Below are 25,147 nucleotides of genomic sequence, written 5' to 3'. Positions count from 1 at the left end.
GATCAAGAGAGAGAGAGAGAGAATACTTACCAATTAAAGAACATTATCAACACCCTTGGAAGAAGAATCTTTGATGTAAACATTCGGAGTACTGATACATTTTCGTTCCTGGGACCTGATGTCTCCTCCTCATCAAATAAGTTTCCAGTCGGCAGCTCAGTTTTGTTCACCTCTGCCACTCTTCGCATCAGTGCCTCTGCTTCCTCTACCCTTTTCTTACTGAGAAACCATCGAGGGGACTCGGGCATCAGCCTGCATGTTAATACAATACATAAATATAAATCTATGTATATCCACATACACATGCAAAATATAAAATAATAATATGGATTTAGGACTTTAGAAGCTCTAGGTACCTTACAATATTAGGTAACATATAAAAGCATATAGCACGGCAAGATTACAAAAACAAACACCATGAAATTAAAACACAAAAGATGCTGACAATAATTAAGGAGGCAAACATTATTAAGTCATTAAATCTGTCCTTGTATTCAAAATAGGTGAGTTTTGAGAGCATTTTTAAATGAGATCACAATGATTTTGTGACTAAGATCTATGGGCAATTTGTTCCACATAGCAAGGCCATGGTATGCTAAAGAATGTTGTCCATATGACTTCCTTTTAACATACATACAAAATGCAAGTGTGTCAGAAGAGCAGAAAAGTTTTGAGGTTGGTGATGTCAGATAGGTATAAATTGGACTGGAGCCAATCAGTGAAATGTAGCATAGTGATGGAAGCAGAAGCCATGGATAGGATTTGTGTCCTATTTATGTGTGTATTCCATGTAATGGGAAACACACTGCTGGTAATAGTCTGCATGTACAACCTCTGACCTGTAAGACCTGACCTCTGACCTGGAAGAATTATTATCTTTATGACTGAGCTGATAAAACTGATCACCTTGTGACAATCAAACAGTTAAATCTGCTGTGTCAATACACATTTTTGAGTTTCAGAAATTAATTGAAAACCTTTGGCCAATTTCAATGTGTGCCATAAAAGAACATCAGATTCTATGCATTGCTAGTACTTTTTCATGATAGAGACTATGTATTTTGTTTTTACATGGCTGTGCTTTCATTACAATGCATGGTACAATGAATTTAGGTTGCATGCAGATTCAAGGATTTATAGGAAAATACATTTCTTCACATTTTGTTTTTATTTTAACTTTCTAATCTGAAGAATGTAACGTAGTTTTAATATTTTATTAATGAAAGTGGATCGATGCATGGGCCAGTGGAAATTCTTTGACACTAAAATAGCTGATTTAAAAATGGAGAATGATCTCATCATACATGTTTATAAAGGTCAGAATCAATGTTATTGTTCCTAAATGTTTTCAGGATGGCAATTATAGAAGTTTAACGTAATTTAATGTAATCTTTTCTGCGATTATCATGGTATAAAGTACCAGCTGCCAAACCACAAAACTTACATATTGCCCTTCAAACATAATTGCTGTTTCATTTGGCAACTAACAAGATATACAGCTGTGTGAAGGAACAACTGAAGACAAAAAAAAACAAAGACATAAAAGAATACAACCTTATACTCCTAATTCCCGTTAAATCTCCATAAAGGCCTCCCCTGTACAGCAAAGCACCCGTCAGTATGCTTACATGACATTTTCATTTAGCTCTTTCATTTTTCAAGGCAAAGCACCCAGTCAGTAGATGAAATATGCTTACATGACATTTTCATTTAGCTCTTTCATTTTTCAAGGCAAAGCACCTAGACAGCAGATGAAATTTGCTTACATGATATTTTCATTTAGGTCTTTCATTTTTCAAGGCAAAGCACCTAGACAGTAGATGAAATATGCTTACATGATATTTTCATTTAGGTCTTTCATTTTTCATGGCAAAGCACCCAGTCAGTAGATGAAATATGCTTACATGATATTTTCATTTACTAGGTCTTTCATTTTTCATATGACATCTTGCTGCTAACTTGGTTTAACACCCATTATGATTAATGTTATGTTTTAAATTTGCAGAGTATAGGTGAAGCTTGGTTGTAGTCATAGCAGTCTCTTACTTTTATAGTTTTCAGTTAGTGATGATCAGTTCCAGTTCAAAGGTTCATACAATAAACAGTCTAGAAGGCATTAACAATGCTGTATATTAATTAATTAAACTGATAGCAACAAATTCTGGTAGAGAATGAATTTTAGGAAGCATGACCATGTAGATTACTTACCACCAGTATGAAATGTAGAAGGCACATGGCACTGCCATTGCCACCTGGATATATACCCAATCCCTGAGAAAGTAAGAAACACCAGCCAAATAAATAATACCCGCCGCAAAGGCGTACTGAAATCCTGTACCTGGAATGACTCTTTTACTTGGACCAACAAACTCAACCACTGTAAACAGAAATAATAATAATACAAGGATATAGTTGGTTTAGCAGTAGGAAAAACATATACATGTATAATATGTTTAATAATACAGTATTTCTTGCTGTGGTCATCATACAGTCATGGTACTGGCGAACAACTGTGATGAGTCAACTAATTCGGGCAGCCAAATTTTGCCATGATCTTCCAAAGTTCAATCGAATGACTGTCTAAAGCCTCGGTCAGGTCAACAAAGGTTGTGAAATGGTCTTTTTTTTGCTCCTGGCATTTCTCTTGGAGTTGTCATGCAGCGAATATCTTGTAAATTGTCGCACAGCAAGCACAGAAACCACACTGGCTTTCTGTTAGTAGAGCCTGCTCAAGATGGTGAATGAGGCGAAAACTCAGCCATGTGCAATGGCGTGCCATTAACCAATGTCTTGCTTATAAATGTTTTTTGTCTGTGGATAAGAAATTTGTAATGAAACCCTTAAATTATAATTTAACCGGTTAAATGTAGTTTAAAGTAACATACAGTGCATCATTCTCTGGCTCCTTGCTGGGCCCCTCTTTGTCTACTATAGTTCTCTGCCCAGACATGTCATTGTAGTCAATATACGTTAATAAGATTAGTAAATAAATTTATTTACGTTGTCATGTTCAACCAATCACATGACTGAGTTGGAGCATGTGATCAAACATTGTGTCAGTTAGGGCATCATTCATATAACTGATACACCTATAGAGATTCATTCCTTTCAGTGTAGATGCTGCATTTAATCTTTAACATTATTTGCATTATTTGCATTAAGAACCACCTGCCTCCCCTCCTTCCACCACGTTGTTTATTTGAGACATGTCATGCATAGCATACCATTCCAGCTCTGTTCTGGGAGACCTTTGTTAAGTCAGCTAATGTTATTATCAAGGCAATCCTCAGTATCAGACTTATCAGGTTTCGGTTATCAGCGTCGCTAAATAACTTGTATCAGCCCCATGCAACTCCACACAGAGGTGTCGGACATTCTTCATATCCCTACAAACTCCCAAGTCTCTCTTCCTGAGGTATTGCCATTGCCAAGTTTCATGCATTCACAACTTTGCTTTTGACCCCCAATTTGTGTCAGTAATTAAATGTACTCAACTATTATGCCCATATACTTCATACCCGCTTCCTACGGTGCATGTATGGTGTATTGGCAGATGTTTGTTATTATAGCAATCCTCAGGATCAGACTTACTGAGTTTCGGTTATCAGTGTTTCTATATACCTCGTATCAGCCCCTTGTGGCTCCACATACAGGTGTCGGACACTCTTCATAAGCTAAACTCCCCCAAGTCATTCTTCCTGAGGTATTCCTATAGAAATAATTCAGAGCTCAGCTGGTGCAGTGTTCTCTGACAGGATTTGCCCCCCATTATGCCAGAGATTATTTATATTTACAATAAAGTTTATACTGAACCATTGTATTGTGTGTTATTTAAATTGTTGATAGGTAAGTCTACATAATCAGGAACAAACCGTATATTTTTCAGTCTATGCATGATACAATTAGAAAATAGAAACATAAATCACATGGAGAAGTTAAAGTCTACAGGGTAATTACTTGTATCTCTGACCGAGTAAAAAGGTTAATACTTACAGAGTACCACACTAATTACAAATCCAGCATGGCTGGAACCACCCGCCAGGAACTGAAGTATTGAATAGGACTCAAAACTTGATGACCAGATAGCACCAACACTTGATCCCAAGATGACAACAAAACCTATGTACAGAGACTTCTTTCTGCCCCATCTATATATATATATATATATATATATATATATATATATATATATATATATATATTATTGACAATTATTATCAGTATCACACTTTGGTCACTAGGCATATCACAATTAAAATTTGTAATAAGTTCAAAACTTGCTTGCTTAAAAAGTAGATAAATTAGAATCTAAATTATTTTATTCTCACAAGCAAATAATGCTTCTATTGTTGAAGTATGTGTATGTAACCATTTAATAAACAAGAAGGTTTTCATCGAAAACAAATGCACCGCCACCACCACCTAACAATTTTTATACCTAATGACCACCCTGATCATACACCAAAGTATCAAAACCTTATCTTAAAGGGTGTAAGTGCAGGCAGACATGATTAAATAATCCCATTTTTCTTCAATAAGCATGGAGATAAAGAAAGTATCAGAGAATTATCAAACTGACTAAAATTAGACTGGGTCCTTATGTACCTACACATATACCCTATTGACATGAAAGCTGTTAAACTTGGCCTTAAACTATTAAAAGTTAAATCTATACATTTTAGTATGCTGGCAGTTTAATACTAAAAACCTGATCAGTGACACGTGACTTAAAACTGGTTTGTAAAAACAAGGGAAGAAATTCAAAGTCACAGTAACATGAATATTTGGAACGTGTCGAGTGAACATGTCTGCAAACATATGATTGTAGACCTCTGCGGGTAAAAATATTTTTAAAAACGTAACGGTATTGCCAAGAGCAAGGTGATGACGCTTGGATGACAGAATCTTTAATGTAAGACAGGCATCACCAATGTATCCTATTCCTGGCTCCTGGTGGGGTGTTAAGACTTCAAAGGAAGAAATTCAGAGATGTGTAAGCTTAAAATATATCAAGAAAAAGAGCGAAACAAATCAAATTACTACCAAGTAGATGGGGACTACCTCCCCCTGCCAACATGAAATAAACTTTACTCACAAAATAATTGATGTGCTGCCTAGTTTAAATGTTCAATACACATAGTGGGAAAATATATTAAAAGAAGTTATATTTATACTGGCTGCATGACTTATACTTACACATCTGCGATGACACCATAAACAAAGTCTCCAACTAGAACGCCAAAGTAGAATAGCATTTGTGCATGTGAAGTTTTAAGGGCTTCATCACAGACCATATGAATCTGAAATGAAGAGTAGATCAATCTGAATCAGCAACTATCAATCACTGTTTTTGCATCTTTCCTATCTGGTTACTATATTTGTTCCTTCTCCATATATATGAATTTTATGTTTTTTCTTCTATTCACTTTGTTGTTGTTGTTGTTGTTGTTGTGGGGCTTAACGCCATTTTTCAGCACATGATAGGCTATGAATGGCGGCCAGTATTAATAGTGGAGGAAGAACCCTGGAAAACCCTGGGAAGAACCACCGACCCAGGAAAAGCTATTGGTAAGCTTTCTCACATACCCACGTTGGCCGCTATTCACTTTGTAATATGCACGTACACCGCTCCCTCGATAGCTCGCGCCCGGATAACTCGCGATCCCGCTTATAACGCGGTGTCCGTCTTGGCTCCCGATTTTTTCCAGACAAAATGTATTTAAAATATCTTTAGAGAAGAATTAATTTCAGAGATCTCGAAAACGCTTAATTACGCGTATTTGGACGCCAATTTTTGATCTGGGACGCAGAAAATCACTGAGGCTGGAGTCCTCCGTACGCATGTAATAGGTGCGCGGGAAAATTCAAAGATTTGCCGGTCCTGTTTCAGCCACCTGCTTTGTGGGAAAATGTGTTGATCAGTTTACTGTGCTGATATTTACAATGACAGAATTCAGTGACTGAAAGACTCTTTGATGTACTGTTGCTATTTCATAAGAGTACATTAAAAAAAAAAGAACATGATGCAACAGCTAGGCGGCTAGTTCAAAGGCTTTGACTTGGCGGCCGAGTGAGAAAATATACTGATATTTAGTGATTGAATTCAGAGGCAGAAAGACCCAGTTTTAAAATCCTAGTGAGACGTCTGTTTAAAGATATCATATATTATGTAAGTTTTTAGGATAAATAGTTGTCATTATACTGTAAATAAACAGTCTGGTGAAATAGCGATCAATGAAAACTTCTGATAATTGTTAACAGGTGGCAACAGAGAATGAAATAAACACCAATTAAACGACTTCCTGTGTGAAAGTCACGTTCTAATCCTTTAATTCCGTTTCAGTGTAAACATTATAATCACAACATAGTCTGTTCATTGAAAACATGAAAAGAGTCAATCGACCGTCACATCGAAACCCGTGCTGAATTAAGGGTCTTGGAGCTGCCTTTGACGTAAAGCAAAACAGTAACAGAGACAACGACGACGATAGTGACTTCGAATGTTTCAGTGAAACTGATGTCATTAATGCCGAGGCTGTTTGGGAGAAATTAGTAAAGACTCATGGTCCTGAGATGGGCGTTTCTCTTGATGGAGGAGTGGATTTGTGCTGACAATGATTGCCCTACAGCCGAATACATGTCAGATGAAACTATAATTATTTCTATAGCGAACAAATTTGCAGCAGAAGACGATTCTAACTGGAGTAACACAAGTGTTGAAAGTGATGCAGACACAGATGTTGCACCCCCACCCCTCTGCACAGGAAGCAAATATTTTGATATTGCCATAAGGTGGCTGGAGACCCAAAATGTTGACTACGTAAAGCTCATGCAGTTGAGAAATCTGAGGGATTTTGCTTGGCGGCAGAGAAACCAAGGAGTAACACGCACAAAAAAATTAACTGATTTTTTCAAAAAGTGTATTGATATTTGTCAAGTGTGGCACAAACGGCAAGTATTAACTTGTTCTAATTTACGTTGTTTTAAATTTGTAGACCAATTAAATATGTCAGTACTGATTAACTCTTGTTTTTTTTTTTGTTTTCCATTTTACTTCTATCGCATTCAAATCTATCTATCTATCTATCGTTCGATCGACACTGTTTCTCGAAAAGAGTCGATCTTTTGTGTATAAAAAACTTCTAATTTGGCTCAAACAATAAAACTAGAATGTATACAATTCAACATAAAACTTAGTGACGTAGTACACAATGTGTGAAGTGGTACACATGTTCAGCGAACGGAAACCACGTGGAATAATGTTTTCGATGATCGCCTCAATATACTGTAATTAATCCTGAAATTTTTAATGTTGTCCTATGAGAAAATAATAAAGTACACCGTTATGAAGAGATATTTACTAACAGTTAATCTCAGAACGATTATAAAGTGAGTATTCAACAGTATAATCTGCCTACCCCCCCCCATTTTTCCGTTATGTCGTCAATCACTTTATTGGTTTTGGGCTTATTTTATAGGTCCCTCGATAACTCGCCCCTCGCTTATAGTGCGGTCGATGTTTCTGGACCCCGATGTGCGCGAGTTATCGAGGGAGTGGTGTAATAAGTATTTGTTGTTTATTTAATTACAATGTAAAATGTACCTTAGTAGCATTAATAATGATCTAATCATAACCATATAGACTCCTTACTACAATTTACCACAAAGCATTGGTATATATATATATTGACCCATGTGTCATTCTGTTCACTTTGTAATTTACATTAAAATTAAATATTTTGTTCCAAATCGAACCAGACCTTTTCTAGACTGGAATTTTCCATTACAAAATAAAAAATTTTTAGAAAATGATAATTGTAACTATGGTCAAGTAGGGTTTTATAACCTTGTTTACTGGAAAAACTATTTTTCATGCAATAATATCTGGGCAGAAATCATTTATATTGTTTTATTCAGATTTTAAATTGGGTGAAATTATTGAATTCAAATTATTTTTCTCCGGAAATAGAAAGTGATCTTTGGTATTCTTGGAAAGAGACATTAGCTTAGAATTATAGTGAATTCAAACAAGGAAGCCTTGGATTATATTACTGTGGTTCAATAAAAGACTGTTGGCACATCATTAAAATCCAGGCCACTGGTACATTAGAACATTAGAGACGACAGGCCACTAAAGACACATCAACACCATCATTGGAAATTATTTGGAATACCACTAAAGATTATTTGGAACTTTATTTTTTAGGACTTGTGTTGGTAATTCTAGGAATTTTTGGGATTTAATTTGCAATAGAGTTCTTTTTATATATTCACTTTGTATTCCATGGAAATAAATTATATGTTGAATTTTACAAAGCTTGTTACTTCTAACTCTTTTCTATCGAATTTGTTTAGGACCATAGAGTTGTGATTATATATATATATATATATATATATATATATATATATATATATATATATATATATATATATATATAAATTGTATGTATGCTGTATAAATGATATACCACAAGATGTATACATTTTTCATTAAAAAGAAATGAGGCTTCCCGAGTTTCCTTTTAATGGAAAATGTATACAATGAGTGATATATCAAAGATACAGCATACATACTATGTATATATTTTATTTACATCACAAACAATTACACATATTTGCACTTTGAATGGAGTTACAATATGCTCCTGGTAACTGTGTAATGACCGAGTGAATGAACTCCTCACATCACTGCGAATGTGCCCGCTACAAAATATAGCTCTACAATTTTTGCTTGTTGTTCACAATCACATAAACAAATTGATAAGCTGATTGTTTTCTTTTTGAGTTTCTATTTTTATTCACATTTATTAAATCAATATAAGACACACTCATGATTTAAACATGAAATATGGTTTTTATAAAGAAAGTACTGCATACAAACATGGTTAGAATCTTGTACACTGAACCTAAACTGTCAGACATTCACATACTGACGCATGGAAATTTGCATGGAATAGAAACTAGCGAAATGACGAACCAACAAGAGGTAATTAAAATATTTTAATATATTGACTGTTCATCTAAGTCATTATTCTACTTTAAATAACATTTCTAAAGACTATAAAATTCTCTCTCTCTCTTCTGTCTGTCTGTCTGTCTGTCTCTCTTCTTTGGACGGTTTGACTAAACTCTACCGTCATTCATAGGGCCAGAGGCATCGTCGTATGACACAAGTGAAAATGCCCAACCCTTGTATTTTTATGAATTTTAGCCTGCATCTAGCTAAGATAATCCAGAAAGAGAGAGAAGTGGGGATGAGGGTGACCATTTGGATATTTTTATATTTAATAATTAATAATCAAGTTTAGTTCATTATAATATGTTTAAAAATCAACAACAACAAAGCATTAAATACACTACAGTATGTGTGCCTTGTAAGCTTGTAACCGACAATATTAACATGTAGATCTAGTGGCGACTAGCGATTGCAGCTATGTATGATTAATATTATAAACGCTGTAGACAGATCCCAAGGAAAGTGTAAACATACCGTTATGATGAACCAGATTACTGAAGGTTACTTGGTACAAGTTCAGTCATAATGTTTTTCTCACATGCCATATGTTATTCTCTCTCACTAAAGATTTTTGCTTTTTCTTTTCCTTATGAACAAGAGGGGAGAGGGGAATGTAAAAAAAGGATTCTGATGAAATTGTGTACCATTTTAATTTCATTTGGAAAACAGGGACTATGAATACTGTTTATCGTTATTTTCAAATGTCGTTTATGATCAATAAATGAGCAGAAATTCATCATTGATGTATAGGCCTGCAGTTGAAGGAATGTTTATATATTCCTATTATTGAGCCATGGGCGGATCACAGTTTGATGTACCAACAGTATTGGTATATCAATTTGCTTTATACCAACACTTTAAATGCCATGTTATTTTCAGTGTATGTGATATATGTGTGTGTGTGTTCGTTTATGCTTTATTGTTTTATATCTCATCCAAAGATTGTCAGGACTAGATGACGAAGCTTACCTCACTCGTTAATGTGGAATAAAATACACTTTGGTCATAGACCCAATCTTCACATTTTACTAGGTTGGATTTATTTTCCACAAACATGTGGCACTTGTCATACAGACTTATCCCATCTGTGGATGAGGGAATAGTTTCATTGATGAGCTCCTGATGCCATTCTCCCTGTACGGCATAGGTGTCATTATCAAGGCCATGGATTTTGCATCTGAAATGGAAAAGGCAAACATCAACTTGTGTCAGATGCCATTAATTGTGCGTTATGAAAGTAGTACATAGGATGCTTACATAGTTCATAGAACAAAGTCATATCCCTCAAATGCTTTTTGATTTACTCATTTTTTCTTGGTAATTAAGTTTATTTTTTACATTAAATTCCACCACATTTTTCTTTTTTTCTTAGATTTCTGGTTTCAGTAAGAACTTCTGTAAAGGTGCAAATGACTAGCCTTGAAACACATGCATATGATAAAGGTATGTTGTTCTGGGGGAATAAACATTGCATCACATTCATTGATTAGCTACTTGTATAGCTTGATTGAACATCTCATTGTAGTGATGTTACAATTACCTTGATTACACATTTCATTGTAGTGATGATACAATTACCTTGATTACACATCTCATTGTAGTGATGATACAATTACCTTGATTACACATCTCATTGTAGTGATTTTAGAATTACCTTGATTACACATCTCATTGTAGTGATGCTACAATTACCTTGATTACACATCTCATTGTAGTGATGTTACAATTACCTTGATTACAGATCTCATTGTAGTGATGTTACAATTACCTTGATTACACATCTCATTGTAGTGATGATACAATTACCTTGATTACACATCTCATTGTAGTGATGATACAATTACCTTGATTACACATCTCACTGTAGTGATGTTACAATTACCTTGATTAAACATCTCATTGTAGTGATGTTACAATTACCTTGACTACACATCTCATTGTAGTGATGTTACAGTTACCTTGATTACACATCTCATTGTAGTGATGTTACAATCAGCCTGATTACAAATCTCAATGTAGTGATGTTACAATCAGCTTGATTACACATCTCAATGTAGTGATGTTACAATCAGCTTGATTACACATCTCAATGTAGTGATGTTACAATCAGCTTGATTACACATCTCAATGTAGTGCTGTTACAATCAGCCTAACTGGACTCCTAGAGTAGGCTTGTCAGATATCATTCACTTGACAATGGTCAAAGATATTTATTTAGTTCCACGCATTTATAAATAATTCCCAATTTTGGAGTTATCTGCACCATAGATAGAAAAGATAGACAAATTCAATGTCAGGATTATGATGCGAAGAAAGTTTGGTTTCCCAGAAATGAAATTTCTAATTTAATTTTGTCTCACTAAGTTTAGCCTGACATTTTTAGAAGATATATGAAATAGATAAAACTTTGACGAAAACAATTCTGTCAAAAGTATCTACCAATTTAAGTAATTTTTAAAGCTAACTTCTATTTGGAGTACAGGTGAGATGAAGAGCTGTGGAAACAGCTCTCGTCAGACACCTTTATGGTGATGAATATGTTTATCTAAGAGATACTTCACTTCAGTAAGTGCATGCTTTGTGTTTTACATATTTATACCCAATACCCTACCAATGATAATCATTCATGATATTGTTGATATACACATTGCAACTTGAATCAATATCTTCCCAAATGTGTATCTCAAATTAGTGATGTAATCCATGTAATAAATGCAATATTTAATATAAATTATTGCTTATTTAATTGTTAAATGTTTATATTTATTTAGTTGTGTACAACATGTAGTGTTGTTTCAATTATCGATTATAATCGATCATCAGTTGATTGAGCGAATCAATAAGATGATCGATTGTGAAACTCTATAAGCGATTGTGTAAAGGGAGATTACTTTTTAGTTGGATGCAAAATACAAAGGTTAGTAAGCTCCTGTGTAAATGGTAAATTCCAATCCAATAAAGTTGATCTGAATTATTTATTCACTTCAAAACTTACAAATATAAAACCATACCATATTCCCTAAGTGGAATTTTTCATATAATGGAACATAGTCATGATTACATGATTAAAGCTGTTAAACTGTTGAGTTAGTAAATTTAAACAAATTTTGATGATTATTTCAGTTCAAACGTAAAATCCTTTGTTGTATTTCAATGAGAAAGCGAAAATCATGTCCTGTACTTTAAATTATAGACACATCACATATGAATGAAAGGATTTGAGGGATTGCAACAATAATTTCAGTTACATATGACTGATCAGCCATAAAAGGTTGATTTCATTTAGCAAAGTTGTAGAACAAAAACAACAAAACACAACACAACACAAATGAAAAAATATTATAATTTTATCAGGTAAACTATACATGTCATTAAACCAGATTACTCCTGTACATTTATTGACATTTTTTAACTCTTGAGCAAAGATTTAACAATATTTTAAAAAAATTTAAAATTAACTCTTATTATTAGTAACCGATTATAATCGATTATCAGTTGTTAAGTGGAACTGATTACTGATTAGGACATTATGACAGTCACTTCACTACCTGTAATATCGTAATCCGTAATTACTTCACACTTTACGTCTCTTATTCCGCATGGGGAATGACTATATACACGACCATTTGATATATAAAATAATTTGATACATAAAATAAATTTATACCTAACGGTCGTGTTTATAGCCAATTTGTACAAATAGATACACGATGTTGAGTCTGGGTTTTCCCTGAAATCACAACATACATGACCGTCAGGTATAGAAGTTTCGTCTCAAAATGCATGCATAACCGAATATTGTGAATGCTACAATTTATTTTATTCTAGGCCGTAAATTGACTGGACTTCCCAGAACAAATAATTTTGATTACTGACTAGAGTTCAAGACGATATAATTTCTAAATGGCGTGTCGATATTATGAATGACATTATGTGCGTGGTACGGTAATCTAGAAATTATCCGTTTTATATACATGTAGGCCAATATTTCAAGATAAAATATTTTCTTGCTCCAACTGAATGTATGTATTTTGCCAGTTTAATGTATAAAATGCATCTATCGGATATATGTTCGTAATAAATCCCATCAAATTCTTTCTAACACGTCTGCCATTAGTCCCCGTTTCCTCGGACCCTTGCCACCCCATGTTTGATATTTGGACATTTATGTTCGTGTGTAGGGATATAGTCCTAGCCGTCACAGCAAACTTGAACGAACTTTCATCGAGATATACCTGCATGAAATCGATATGAATATGATTTATTTTCTCAGAAATTGCGATCATAGCATTCGTTCTGTCTTTAATCCGCTGACCTACGAAGCGAAAGTCCATAGTTGCTGAAATTTGACCTGATCCGTTCGTTTGAATTTCTAGTCACGTGTCTATGCAACTCACGCATTCTACATGTCAATGATATCAGAGGTCATAAAATCACGTGATATCAACAATAAACAATTTCTTGAGTTGCTGTATGAAAACAATTTGAACATATAAATGAAAGTCACGTAATTTTTTTAAAAAGAAAAATGAATAAACATAAACTTTTCACAATATTTATTGTGAAAACAACGACCGGAAATCTGTAAATGGTGCAGCAATTTGAAGAAAACCAGATTCCCTACACACAGAGCACGTTAAATGTTGTAGTCATGTGACACATCAAAAACCATCACTGACGCGTGTTCGGTACTTGTTGAAAATGGTTTTCTCCACCATGCTGCGATACTGACAGGTTTCTGATCGTTGTTCTCAGAATAAATATGTAGAGAATTAAGTGTGCAGGATAATAATTTACAAATACTAAGTGACTTTATAATATGTCCAAATTATATTTACAACAACTTTGGAAATTTGTTTAATGTCGATATCACGTGACTATATGACCTCTGATGTCATTGACATGGTTGCGCGATTTGTATTATCTCAGGATGCAAATGGCCAGATCCAGGTCGAATTTCAGCAACGAAGTGCTTTCGTCTCGTCTGTAAGCGGATTAAAGACACGACGAATGCTATACTAACGATTTTTGAGAAAATAAATCATATTCCTATCGATTTAATGCAAGTATATCTCGATGAAAGGTCGTTCAAGTTTGCTGGGCCGGCTAGTAAGCGGATACCCCATGCCGACACCAAATGTCGGCGAATTCCAACTTTTCAATAGGGAATTAACTCTGATCCTACACCCAAACATAAATATCCGAATATAAAAAATGGGGTGACAAGGATCAGAGGAAACTCGGATTAGTCTGGCATACATACTACCTCTAACGAGTATGCGTAAAAAGCGGAATTGGGGACTTTTCAACAAGTAGAATGGCGTGGGAAAAAAATGAGGAATCGAAAAGCAGAATAGTGGGTAAAATGCGGAATTAAAATTTGTTCCATAATATTTGTCAAATAAAACAAAACCTTTATAATACGAGACAAAAAAACCTCATAAGTACAAGTTTAATAATTATAATATTTTAAGTTTTATTAAATGTTAAAGTTTAAAAAAGAATGTTATTTTTAATAATCTTATTATCTGCATATATCAGGCCTAGAAGGTGTTAACGGTCCAAGTAGAACGTTATGTTCATTTCGGATCGTCATTGCAAAGACTGGCCTTTAGACAGAATGTTCAAGCTCATCTCGGACCGTCATTCCCGCTGATCGGATCAGTGTCACCGGCAGCTATGACGTTGAAATCAGTTCTATCGAAGCGCATCAGACCAATGAGATTCGCTGCTATAAGGCAACACAAAATGATGGTCCTACTAGCAAATGCGGAGAATGGAGAAAGTGTGGATTGGACTGACGACTATGAATTTGATTTTGAGGAAATATCCCTTCCAATAAACGATGTTAATATAGAAACAAATGAATTTCTTGTTCGTTCAATGGATGAGCATCTTACTTTGCCTTGGGATAATGATAACTATCAAGAGAAATAATTCATTTACAAATACTTCAGATTTTAAACTCTTAGAATGTTTGTGGATTTATTGAAACTTTAATGTTAGTTAGAACTAAAGTAATGGATGCGTTTAATTTATATTTCCTTTTTTTGTTTAAAATTAATTAATTTTTAAAATAATTTTATACACTTTTAACTTGAAAAAGCAGTCCTTGTAAAAGTTCGATTAATTAAATACTTTGTTTTTTAATAAAAGGTTGTTGTTTTGTCTGTATAGTTAACTGATTTACATCACATTTACTTTTCAGTATGACAAAAAAGTAGTGGAAAAAGGGGGGGGGGGATTGTGACGTCACAGTTGACGAAGTGTGACGAGGGGGGAAGAGTGTAAAAAGATGGCAAAAAATTGCGTGACCTCATATGTGGACGACTCCTAATATCAATTGTAAACCATAAGCACGTTGTGCTTAGCATTTGCATCTAAATTAGTGTTAAAAATTACTTGAGTCTATACTCCGCAGAATGACGAACTCATTTCAGCAGAGCCCTAGTGTTAAGATTGTCCGACTGGGCGATGAACTCGATGCAGTGCCCCACGAGATTATATTGTCCAATTGGACGATAAACACAATTTGTGTCACTGATATCAAGCCAAGGTCGCGCTAAACTGACGCTAGTATATATACATATGATTATTTCAAATATAATGCCATGTTAAATTGACAGTAAAATTAAGGAGAACAAATTGTATCACTTAAAAAAAATGTGTACTACGTTTTTAAATTACCAAAATATTGTCATAACGATATAGGTTATCTTGAAAAGTTATTCAATTACAATTAGAGTAAAGAATTTCACGGATTCTTTAAAAGTTGTTTTACACAACACAGATCACAGATCATGCAAATACGTGTTTGCTCACAAATATTTCCATAAGACGTGTACCGAAATTACACATGTAATGTCTACATACACAGAAAATGTGATGATTTGAAATTTACGCAAAGTCAAACTGATTTACTTAAGTCCAAAATTGTTACATGTTGCAGGTGATTAATAGCATGTACGCTTATAAATGATATAGCACGGGATGTAAAAAAAAAATCATATAAAGGTAACGAGGCTTGCCACGTTTCCTTTGCATAAAAATACATATAACGAATATAGTAACTTAATGAAAAGCCAAATTCTGGGTATCCTTTCACGAAAAAAAGATCCATCATGACTAGCGCAACTCTTGTCAGTCTATTTAAAAGTCCGTTTCGCAAAGCGGTCGTAAAATTTTGACCTAAACTTACGACCAAACATTTATTGTAAAACTAGTCTTTTGCGTTGAAGGTACGAAAATAATTACTAATAGTAGGATAACAGAGGTTTTATATTTAAAATAAAATAAAAATAAAACCTTGTTCAGGATGTGCTTTTGTTTACAAAGTTTATTTGCGCTACGGTGTCCCAGCTAGATTTGCAAGCGTAGCGGCGACATGATCAACAACATGTTTTAATCCCGCGTTTGCATTTCCCAGTGGTTCTCACTAAACGTGAACTCATTTACTCTACACTGAACACGAGTTCCAATGAGTGCAGTTCTATCTATACGTATTTGAACCAGCGCTGAAATTAAAGTACGGTATTTCACGCAGCATCGCACACACTATGATGACATAATTGTGTTGCACAATAATTGACATTCAGCATGGCATCACCATAAAAAGAGAAAGCACTGCTTTTATGTTATTAACTTTTCTGCACAGGCACACACATATATTATAGACAGTAAATGCTTCTACACTAGTTGTCTAAATATTAACATTTTCTGGACTTTGTCATATTTTCCAGTATCAGGTGTATCAAGTATTTTATTGTAAAATTCATATAGCGTCTATTTTGTTTTAACCCAGTAAATTTCCGATATATCTTCTTGGTCATTAGGTTATATACATATTGTTTGAGTTCTCTCTGAATTTTACTTCCTGCCCGGATACTTTGCTCTCGATTATTCCTGCGGCAATATTGTATCTTCCATGTCATAATGGTCGGTTGTCACATAATTCGTTTTATTCTTATGGACAAGGATGGGCATACGTTGGACCTGCGCCAGGAAACCATAACAGTACAAACGTACATTAGAGATGGACGTCATATTTAACTATACTATTAGTAGTGAGTGGACATGTAATACCCACGCGTGTTGTAAACGCAAGAAAATATATTTATATGGTATATTACAGAACTGGCCTTGGTTTTTGCATGCTTGACAGTGCAATTATGGTAGGTTTCAGATCCTGAAACCATAATCATCACTCACATGATTTCGCAGTCTAGTGATAGAGTATTATGATAGCAGCTGTTATGTCGGTTACTATTCTAGATTGAAGTCCTCTTTCCTGAATGATTATCCACTTGCGCATTTGTCTGTTGGTAAATTTCATTCGTGGGGATGGGTGAGTGATGTGAGGTCAAAGTAGAAGCTTTAATCTCGATTATTAACAAAAATTCAAGCCTTCTTTCCTGGTTTAACAGGAACCTACTTTCACATGTGTTGGCTGTAAACTTTTTTGACAACATAAATTGGTTTCTTTTTTTATAGCTAAGAACATGCTTTGATCGTATCTTTAGACATTTACATCGATATGTTACTTTAAAAAATAATAGGTAAATGGTAATTTCGAGTACCCGTAATTTCTAGTCCTAATCCGAGTATAACTGGTACTAAAATTTATATTTTAAGTGCAAAATGTATTTTTCTTCATCAAAAACATGTACTGCATTGTAGATTTTTATGAGTTAAATTGGATTTAAGGCATACCGTATGTCAATGTAACCGGTACACGGCGATAACGCTGCAGTTTTATTTAAGAGGTGATGTGACGAGTCGGTAGAGGCACTTGCCAAGTTACGATCCAAATGAAAGTGTGCTTGCTATGATTTTCCTTTTAAAGAAAAATGTGGTTTGATAGTACGAATTTAGTAAGTGCACTTATGATTTGTTCACACTTATGAAATTTTTTTTAAAACGATTACATGGCCTTGGTGACCCCCCCCCCCAAACAAAAACAAAAAAATCCAACCCAAAACGGGGCGACCAATATTTCAAGCATCCAGACTGCGTTATGAGTGATAAATATATTTGTACGTCATAATGAAACAAAGCATGTCATTCAAATATGTAAGGCACACAAAGGTAAAATATTTATATCAGAATGATCGTTGAAGATTAATTGGCTATTTCTTTGCCTAACGTCACTTTTTATTTTATGCCCAGGATGATAATACTTACTCAAGGGGTAAGGAACAAGATATTCACTTGAAAATTACCCCAACGGGTGTGCGTTTGTTTGTAGTTTTATCGAATTTTCCCCCGAACTAAAAGTTCCCTATGCAGATATGGTTTTAGCAGGCCAAGACTAATCAGTATTGACAATGTGATACGGTAAATTTAGGGTGTATTATCTTAAACGTCATTTTTGAGTCATGCGTGACTAAACTATTTTCAAAATTACTTTCTCTAGAATCATGTCATCTGCATATAAGTCTTCCAAATATCACATGCTGACGTACAGTTCTATTTTGCCTCGCTGTGTTAACAAGGTGTTTTTCTAAAACGTATCAAAAAGTTCAAAAAGTGAATTTAAAAATAGCTGTAATGGTCTGGAAATTAAATCAGGTCAACGACTTGTGATAAAGTTAAGCATAATGTAAGTTCTTACTGAAAGTCCAAAGAAATTCTTTAAAAATGAATTCCGCTATTAAGTGGCATTTGTTTTTGGTTATATTTACATATATACGGTATTAATTGCAGAACCATTGAATAATCTTTGTTCATTGTTACACCACTATTTGCACGCAGAAACCCATTTATTATTGATTTTTATCGTGTATGGTATAAACCAGATACGTATGTGATAACATAACTCCTAAGTTACTCCAGAGCGGGAAAGGCACGATAATCGTTCACTGAACGAAACAACCCATGACACTCCAATAACGTGACGATCCGAAATTCTCTAATTTCTTAACGGCCTTGTAAATTGTAAATTGCAACACAAGACTAAATAATAAATTCGGAATAAGAAGCGACAACTAAATCTGGGACGAACGTATATTTTCTATAGACTTTTACAAATTCTTTATGATAATGGAAGTGACTGTGAAGTTAGAATACATAATGTTTAAGAACGATCGATTAAGAAAAGAAGATAAGAAGGGGAAGCGAAATATCGACGAAAATGAATCGTCGATTTTTAAGGATATGAAAATGTTACAACTTATAATATTTAAAGAATACATTTTACGTCTATTTTCATGCAGCCCATGCTCTTCTCTTGTCGTACAAAGGTTTACACAAGCAATTTGGGTTTCATCTAAGACTTATTGCAATTAATATGAATAAATGCCAATGATCCGTGATCTTTTGGCCTACCAATCCCAACATATATTCAGTGTGTCCCTTTTGAACTTCTATGCAGCCATTGATTGCAATGAATCCATGATAACATTGCCGGTATAAAATGTAATAGCCTCCTATTTTCTTTGAGGGATGGTCGTCTCATAAAAGATGTAATTAAAAGATAAAACTCTGTCAGCTTCATCTGTACGCGGCTAATGAGCAGTCAAGATTTTCCATACGTGTATAGCAAACGTCTTGTGGAAAGTCACAAATTAAATAGCATGCCGTAGTTAAATAAAAATATTCACAGCTTCCGGTTTTGGTAAATACGTGCCTGCGTTCGATCAACTGCTTTTGGTTACAGATAAGTAGAATCGGCGAGGGAAACCTGGAGTGCTGACCACGTCATAAATATAAGGCCGTCAGAGGCCGACAATGACTGTAACCTTTCTATACGATGACACCAGCGCTGAAAATTATGGAAACTAGCTCTCGTCCACCAGTGCACGGCTACCAATAGTGATCATGAGAGAGAGAGAGAGAGAGAGAGAGAGAGAGAGAGAGAGAGAGAGCGAGCGAGCTTTGATAACACTGGACAACAAATTTTTACAAAAGTCATGTTACTGAAATAAAATTAGTCAATTCTTATCAATTTTTATGTGCTGAACACGAATATGACAGTCAAATTGCAAAATTGGCTCTAGTTTTTTTGTAATCTGCAAGAAATTAATGTTTACATAACGAAATGCATTCCAATAGTAAAAGGTCAACTGTAATAGCCTACCTATAAAAAATCAAGTCATTGACTACATCTTAGATTTCTTCGCCTGTCTCTTGTACAGCTGTTCGGGAGCATCTCTGAGGAGTGTCCAGCAGTAGTCAGCCAGCATTGTAGTGGACCATTTTCCCTGGTATCTTTGTTCCATTGTTGCGATATCTTGATGAAAACGTTCGCCGTGTTCATCACTAACAATACCACAGTTGCTAGGAAAGAAATCCAAATGGGAATGAAGGAAGTGAATCTTTAGAGACATATTGCAGCCAAGTTTCTTATACTTCATCAACATGTCTTCTACTAGTTCCTTATAGTTTTCTGCCCTAACATTTCCGAGGAAGTTTGTAGAAACTAGGCGAAAAGCATTCCATGCTTGTTTCGCGTCACCTTCCAGCAAGTTGTTGAACCGGTCATCTTTGAAAAGCTCTCGAATCTGAGGACCCACAAAAACTCCCTCTTTAATCTTTGCTTCGCTGAGTCGAGGGAATTTTTCATGCAGGTATCGGAATGCTGGCAAAGTCCGGTCAATGGCTTTCACGAAGTTCTTCATCAAACCTAGTTTGATGTGAAGGGGTGGTAGCAAGATTTTCTGAGCCTCAACCAGAGCTGGGTGTTGGATATTCTTCTCTCCAATGGCTACATTCTGCCTGTGAGTCCATTCCTTCCTCAGGTAGTGCATTTCCCTTGCTCGGCTATCCCACTCGCATAAGAAACACATGTATTTTGTATATCCTTGCTGCAGTCCCATTAAAAGGGCAACTACCTTCAAATCACTACAGAGGTGCCAGCTGTACTTGTTATACTCAATGGAATTCAGTAGCTGCCTTAAGTTATCGTATGTCTCTTTCATGTGGACAGCATACGCTACTGGAATAGATGGAAGAATGTTTCCATTGTGCAAAAGCACAGCCTTGAGACTCAGTTTCGAAGAGTCCACAAATAGTCTCCATTCTTGTGGGTCATGAGTGATTTTTAAAGCATTCATGAGGCCCTCAATATCGGAACAGAATATCAGATTACTTTCCTTTCTGAAGAAAGGCTCCAATTGCTGGTGGCGCTTTCGATATGCAGTAATTGTGACATCTTCTTCTAGAAGATTCCATTGTTGGAGTCTTGATCCTAGCAATTCTGCCTTGTTCTTTGATAAGTCCAAATCACGAATCAGGTCATTTAGTTCTTCCTGTGTTATTCTGTGTGGGGTTGATGATGCACCACAGTGAAAATCTGGATCACTGCATGCTGATGGACCAGGAGAAGAACAGGTCGACTCACCTTTGTCTTCGTCAGATGAATCAAGAGAATATTCTGCTGGAGGTTCTGGAATAGGAAGTCCCTCACCATGTGGAACTGGTCTCAATGCAGACGGAATGTTTGGGTAGACTATTCTCGACTTCTTTCGCTTCGTTATTCCGCCGGAAAGAGGAGGAACCAAGCAGAAGTAACAGTCATTTAGGTGGTTGCTTGGCTCTCTCCACACCATTGGGACTGCAAACGGCATTGATGACCTTTTGCAATTCAACCACTGTGAAAGCTGTGTTGTACATGTAGCACAGCATATATGCGGAGCCCAAGGCTTGTCTTGGTCACCAACCTTGCATCCGAAGTAAAGATGATATGCCTTCTTCACTTGAGAATTGATACTTTTCTTCTGGTTGGCAAATGTCACTTCCCCACAAATATAGCAAAAATTGTCCGCGGTATTAACACACTTTCGAGGCATTACTGTTCTTTATTGTACGTAAATGGATAAAATAATAAGTTTTATGTAACAGTAGCTTGAACTGTCTCGCACAACGTCTAAAATATTTTAAATGCTGAACCTATCTGATTGGGCTTTATATAGTACACTGCTTACGTCAGCTTCAGCAGCCGCCTGGCATTAGTATAATAGGCCTACACATGTATAGTACACTGCTGACGTCAACTTACTTCAGCAGCCGCATGGCATTAGTATTGCATTGCATCAAAAAATGATGCAATCAACTGTGGATGATGTGAGCATGATGGTATTATGCAATGTTACATCTTTATTCCGGATGTTGCTGCAGTCCTACTGGAGAAATTTACACAGTGAAACATAGAAAATGAGGTATATGAATATCTTCAAAACGAGAGCCAATACAAATTTTTCACAGTTATATTCGTGTTCGGCACACCAAAATACTACAGATTAGGGCCTTTTCAAGTCAGTAATGATTTCACTGTTGACCAGTGTAATAGAAGCTTTATGTGAACAATCTTCACGTAAACCGTGCACTTTTATCCACTATCAACGGCTTTTCTTTCTTCATCTCGTACAGTAGCAACTCTAAAATGAACTTATATCCTTATTTTCGGTTATTTTCGAAGACATATGGGCCACAATATCTTGTCAGTTTTCCGTTAATCCTCACGCGAACTGCATATTTCAAATATACGCGTCACCAGCATTAAATAAAGGGCAATCACAAATACCACATTAGACAGAATATTTCTGGCTAATCTTTTTATCATTGCTTAATTTTTTTAATTTAAATTATTTACATTTTAAATTTCCATTCTTACGTTGCGTCATTTTTTTCTAATATCAACGTTTCGTTGTATTTCTTTGACTAGATGACATTTCATCCTCTTGTATAAACTTGGTTTCGTTCACTGTTCGCTTTCTTTAGCACTAACGAAATGTGTATAAATTCGAAGTGCATATATTTCATTCATACAATAGACTACGTGTACATATTTCAAGAAAACGTTTGATTAATCTTCAGTTTCAATTGTTTCGTTCCGATCGCATATTGAGCAACTAAAGTTTTTTTTTTCTTCAGAGTATATAATTAAGAGATTATTATCTATTATTTTTAAAAAAAATATTGGGCCTTCCTTCATGTAGTGCAGAATGCCTCGCAAGCTAGGACAACCTGCGTCACAGGAGATCGGGATATGTATTATTTAAAACTCAGTTTATATATATATATATATATATATATATATATATATATATATATATATATATATATATATATATATATATATATATATATATGTATGTGTGTGTGTGTTTGTGTGTGTGTGTGTGTGTGTGTGCCAAATAACACACACTCCGTATGAACGTGTATATTTTATTAGGAAGATCTATCCATTTTTTTACAGTTTTAATCACCTATGTGCCGGCTCATACAGTCCTCTGTAAGTTTCATCCACCTTGATAAAATAGGTAAGTTGTGGTAGCTCGGTTGGTAATACGTTGGAATTGTAATAGAAGGGTTCCGGTTTAGAAACTCTCATTGGCCAACCCGTGTTGGCTGTCTAGGTACCTAGTTCCCATTTCTTTTGGCATGGTAGAACCAAAATAAATTGCTGAAAATACCGTTAAAAACAAACAAAAACAAACATACGCGCTGGATTATACAGTTTATGAAATATTCACTCACCTGTGTGCTCGAGTATACTTCTGTATTCATGGAGGAGATGGACACTCACCTGTGTGCGGGGGTATACAGTTGAATTATGATGAGCATCATAAAGGCTCCACACGTCATGGCCGGTATATTCAGCAATATGTACAGTCTTTTCTGGTACCAGCCGAAATCCCCAACTTTTTCTAATACTTCGTCAAGCTTCATTCTAAATTAGCAATGTATTTTCCTTTTTAATGTGTCGAATTACTTAGTTGAAGAATGTCTAGCCTGATGGTCAATAGCAGATCCTGTGAACTGCACACGTGTTCACTTGACGATCGGCATCCATCTGGTATTCACCGGCGTACCTTTTCCTTGGATTCATTCAGGTATTAATCTGTATCAGAGAACTCATAAGAGACGGTGGAAGTTGATTTAAACAAGCAGTGCACATGCGTGGAGTTTGTTTTTGTTTACCTTGTTATCCGTTTATCTTTATTTTAGTATTCTCAGTAAACTTGGGAGCCAGCTATATGTCCCATGACTCTTTACCCGAGACGCCATCAGATTGTCAGGGTAGGGCTGGGAAGCCAGAAATTGAACACCACTCTCCCACTTGAGAATACTACCAGTCTTATCAGTGCATTTGACCTCCACCGACGAAAATTTGTCAGATGTACCATATGACATGCTTGACATATTCAAGAGGTCATCAGTACCACAATAGATACAGATGGCGACTTTCAGATATCACATCCGATGAGATCGATAGCTTTTAGCTATAGCTTATACATTAGATATGCAAAGTAAATGGTTAGAATAAAATTAAAACCCTGACTCAGTTCTTTTCCCGTTTTCTATATTGACTGAGAAACCTGTACTAACAAATTCTAACAACACAAGAAACTAATCCAGGTGAGAGCTGACCTGTAGTCAAACAAGCCTAAGTTAACGAAGTTTCTAAGTAAAGACCGGCTTAAATTTAACTTTTTTTTTTTTATTGAACCCTCAAGGAGCTGGACTATTCTCTATCTAATTATGCAACACGACCATCGGATCTCTAAAGCTTATCCATAACAACATCGGGAAATTTCCAAAGTTTCCTTGCACAACGTGTACTTTCCTTTGAACTGTTTGGTTTCTTATCTATCTTGGCATACATGTAACATATATTACGCTTCATTCTTGTATAATAATTATAGGCTACTGCATTTGTATGATAACATATGAACGAATGTTTTTGGATGTAACTACAGCAAGACCTTGGGAGTGCAGTATATTCTTCCGACAAAACGAGTTCATATTTCCCCATACAAATGCAGTAACTTTATTATGATGTGCTATTTTTTAAAATTCTACCTAATGTTTAATTATATTAACACAATACACAACAAGAAACAAAATAACTGAATGTATGCCATATTCCAAACTAAATACTCAAGCGCCGATTCATCATTACACAATAACAACATTATTACTGTGCATATAACTCCGCCCAGATAAATTTGAACTTAGTCGCGCGCTCGACATAACTTTCGAAAGAAAATGGCGCGTCTAGTTAAAATTGAAACTTGGAGTCATATTGTGAATGAATGCGCATTTCAACAACTTCTCCATTTGATCTGAAATGAATATATTTTGGTATTTTTTTCGATTCTACGAAATTTCGTGATTATGGACGGGATTTAT

At 35.2% G+C, this 25,147-nt stretch overlaps 1 protein-coding gene across 1 annotated transcript in view; it reads right to left on the bottom strand.

The window, feature by feature from the left end:
* The window catches only part of LOC149786063 (organic cation transporter protein-like), a 32,124-nt gene extending 8,029 nt beyond the window's left edge, over positions 1-24,095 (bottom strand). The window contains exons 1-6 of the mRNA XM_089976353.1: positions 23,541-24,095; positions 9,986-10,193; positions 5,197-5,300; positions 3,994-4,148; positions 2,209-2,377; positions 31-252 (exon numbers count right to left, since the gene is read on the bottom strand). Coding sequence (XP_089832479.1) covers positions 31-252; positions 2,209-2,377; positions 3,994-4,148; positions 5,197-5,300; positions 9,986-10,193; positions 23,541-23,683 — 1,001 coding nt within the window. The 5' untranslated portion in view covers positions 23,684-24,095. The remainder of the gene's footprint in view (positions 1-30; positions 253-2,208; positions 2,378-3,993; positions 4,149-5,196; positions 5,301-9,985; positions 10,194-23,540) is intronic.
* Positions 24,096-25,147: the final 1,052 nt, after the last annotated feature.

This window comes from Sinohyriopsis cumingii, chromosome 12 (assembly GCF_028554795.1).
Source record: "Sinohyriopsis cumingii isolate HCF-2022 chromosome 12, ASM2855479v2, whole genome shotgun sequence".
Classification (NCBI taxonomy): Eukaryota; Metazoa; Mollusca; class Bivalvia; order Unionida; family Unionidae; genus Sinohyriopsis; species Sinohyriopsis cumingii.
The sequence above is the reverse complement of the archived record's forward strand: the minus strand, read 5'-3'. Positions and strand labels throughout refer to the sequence as shown.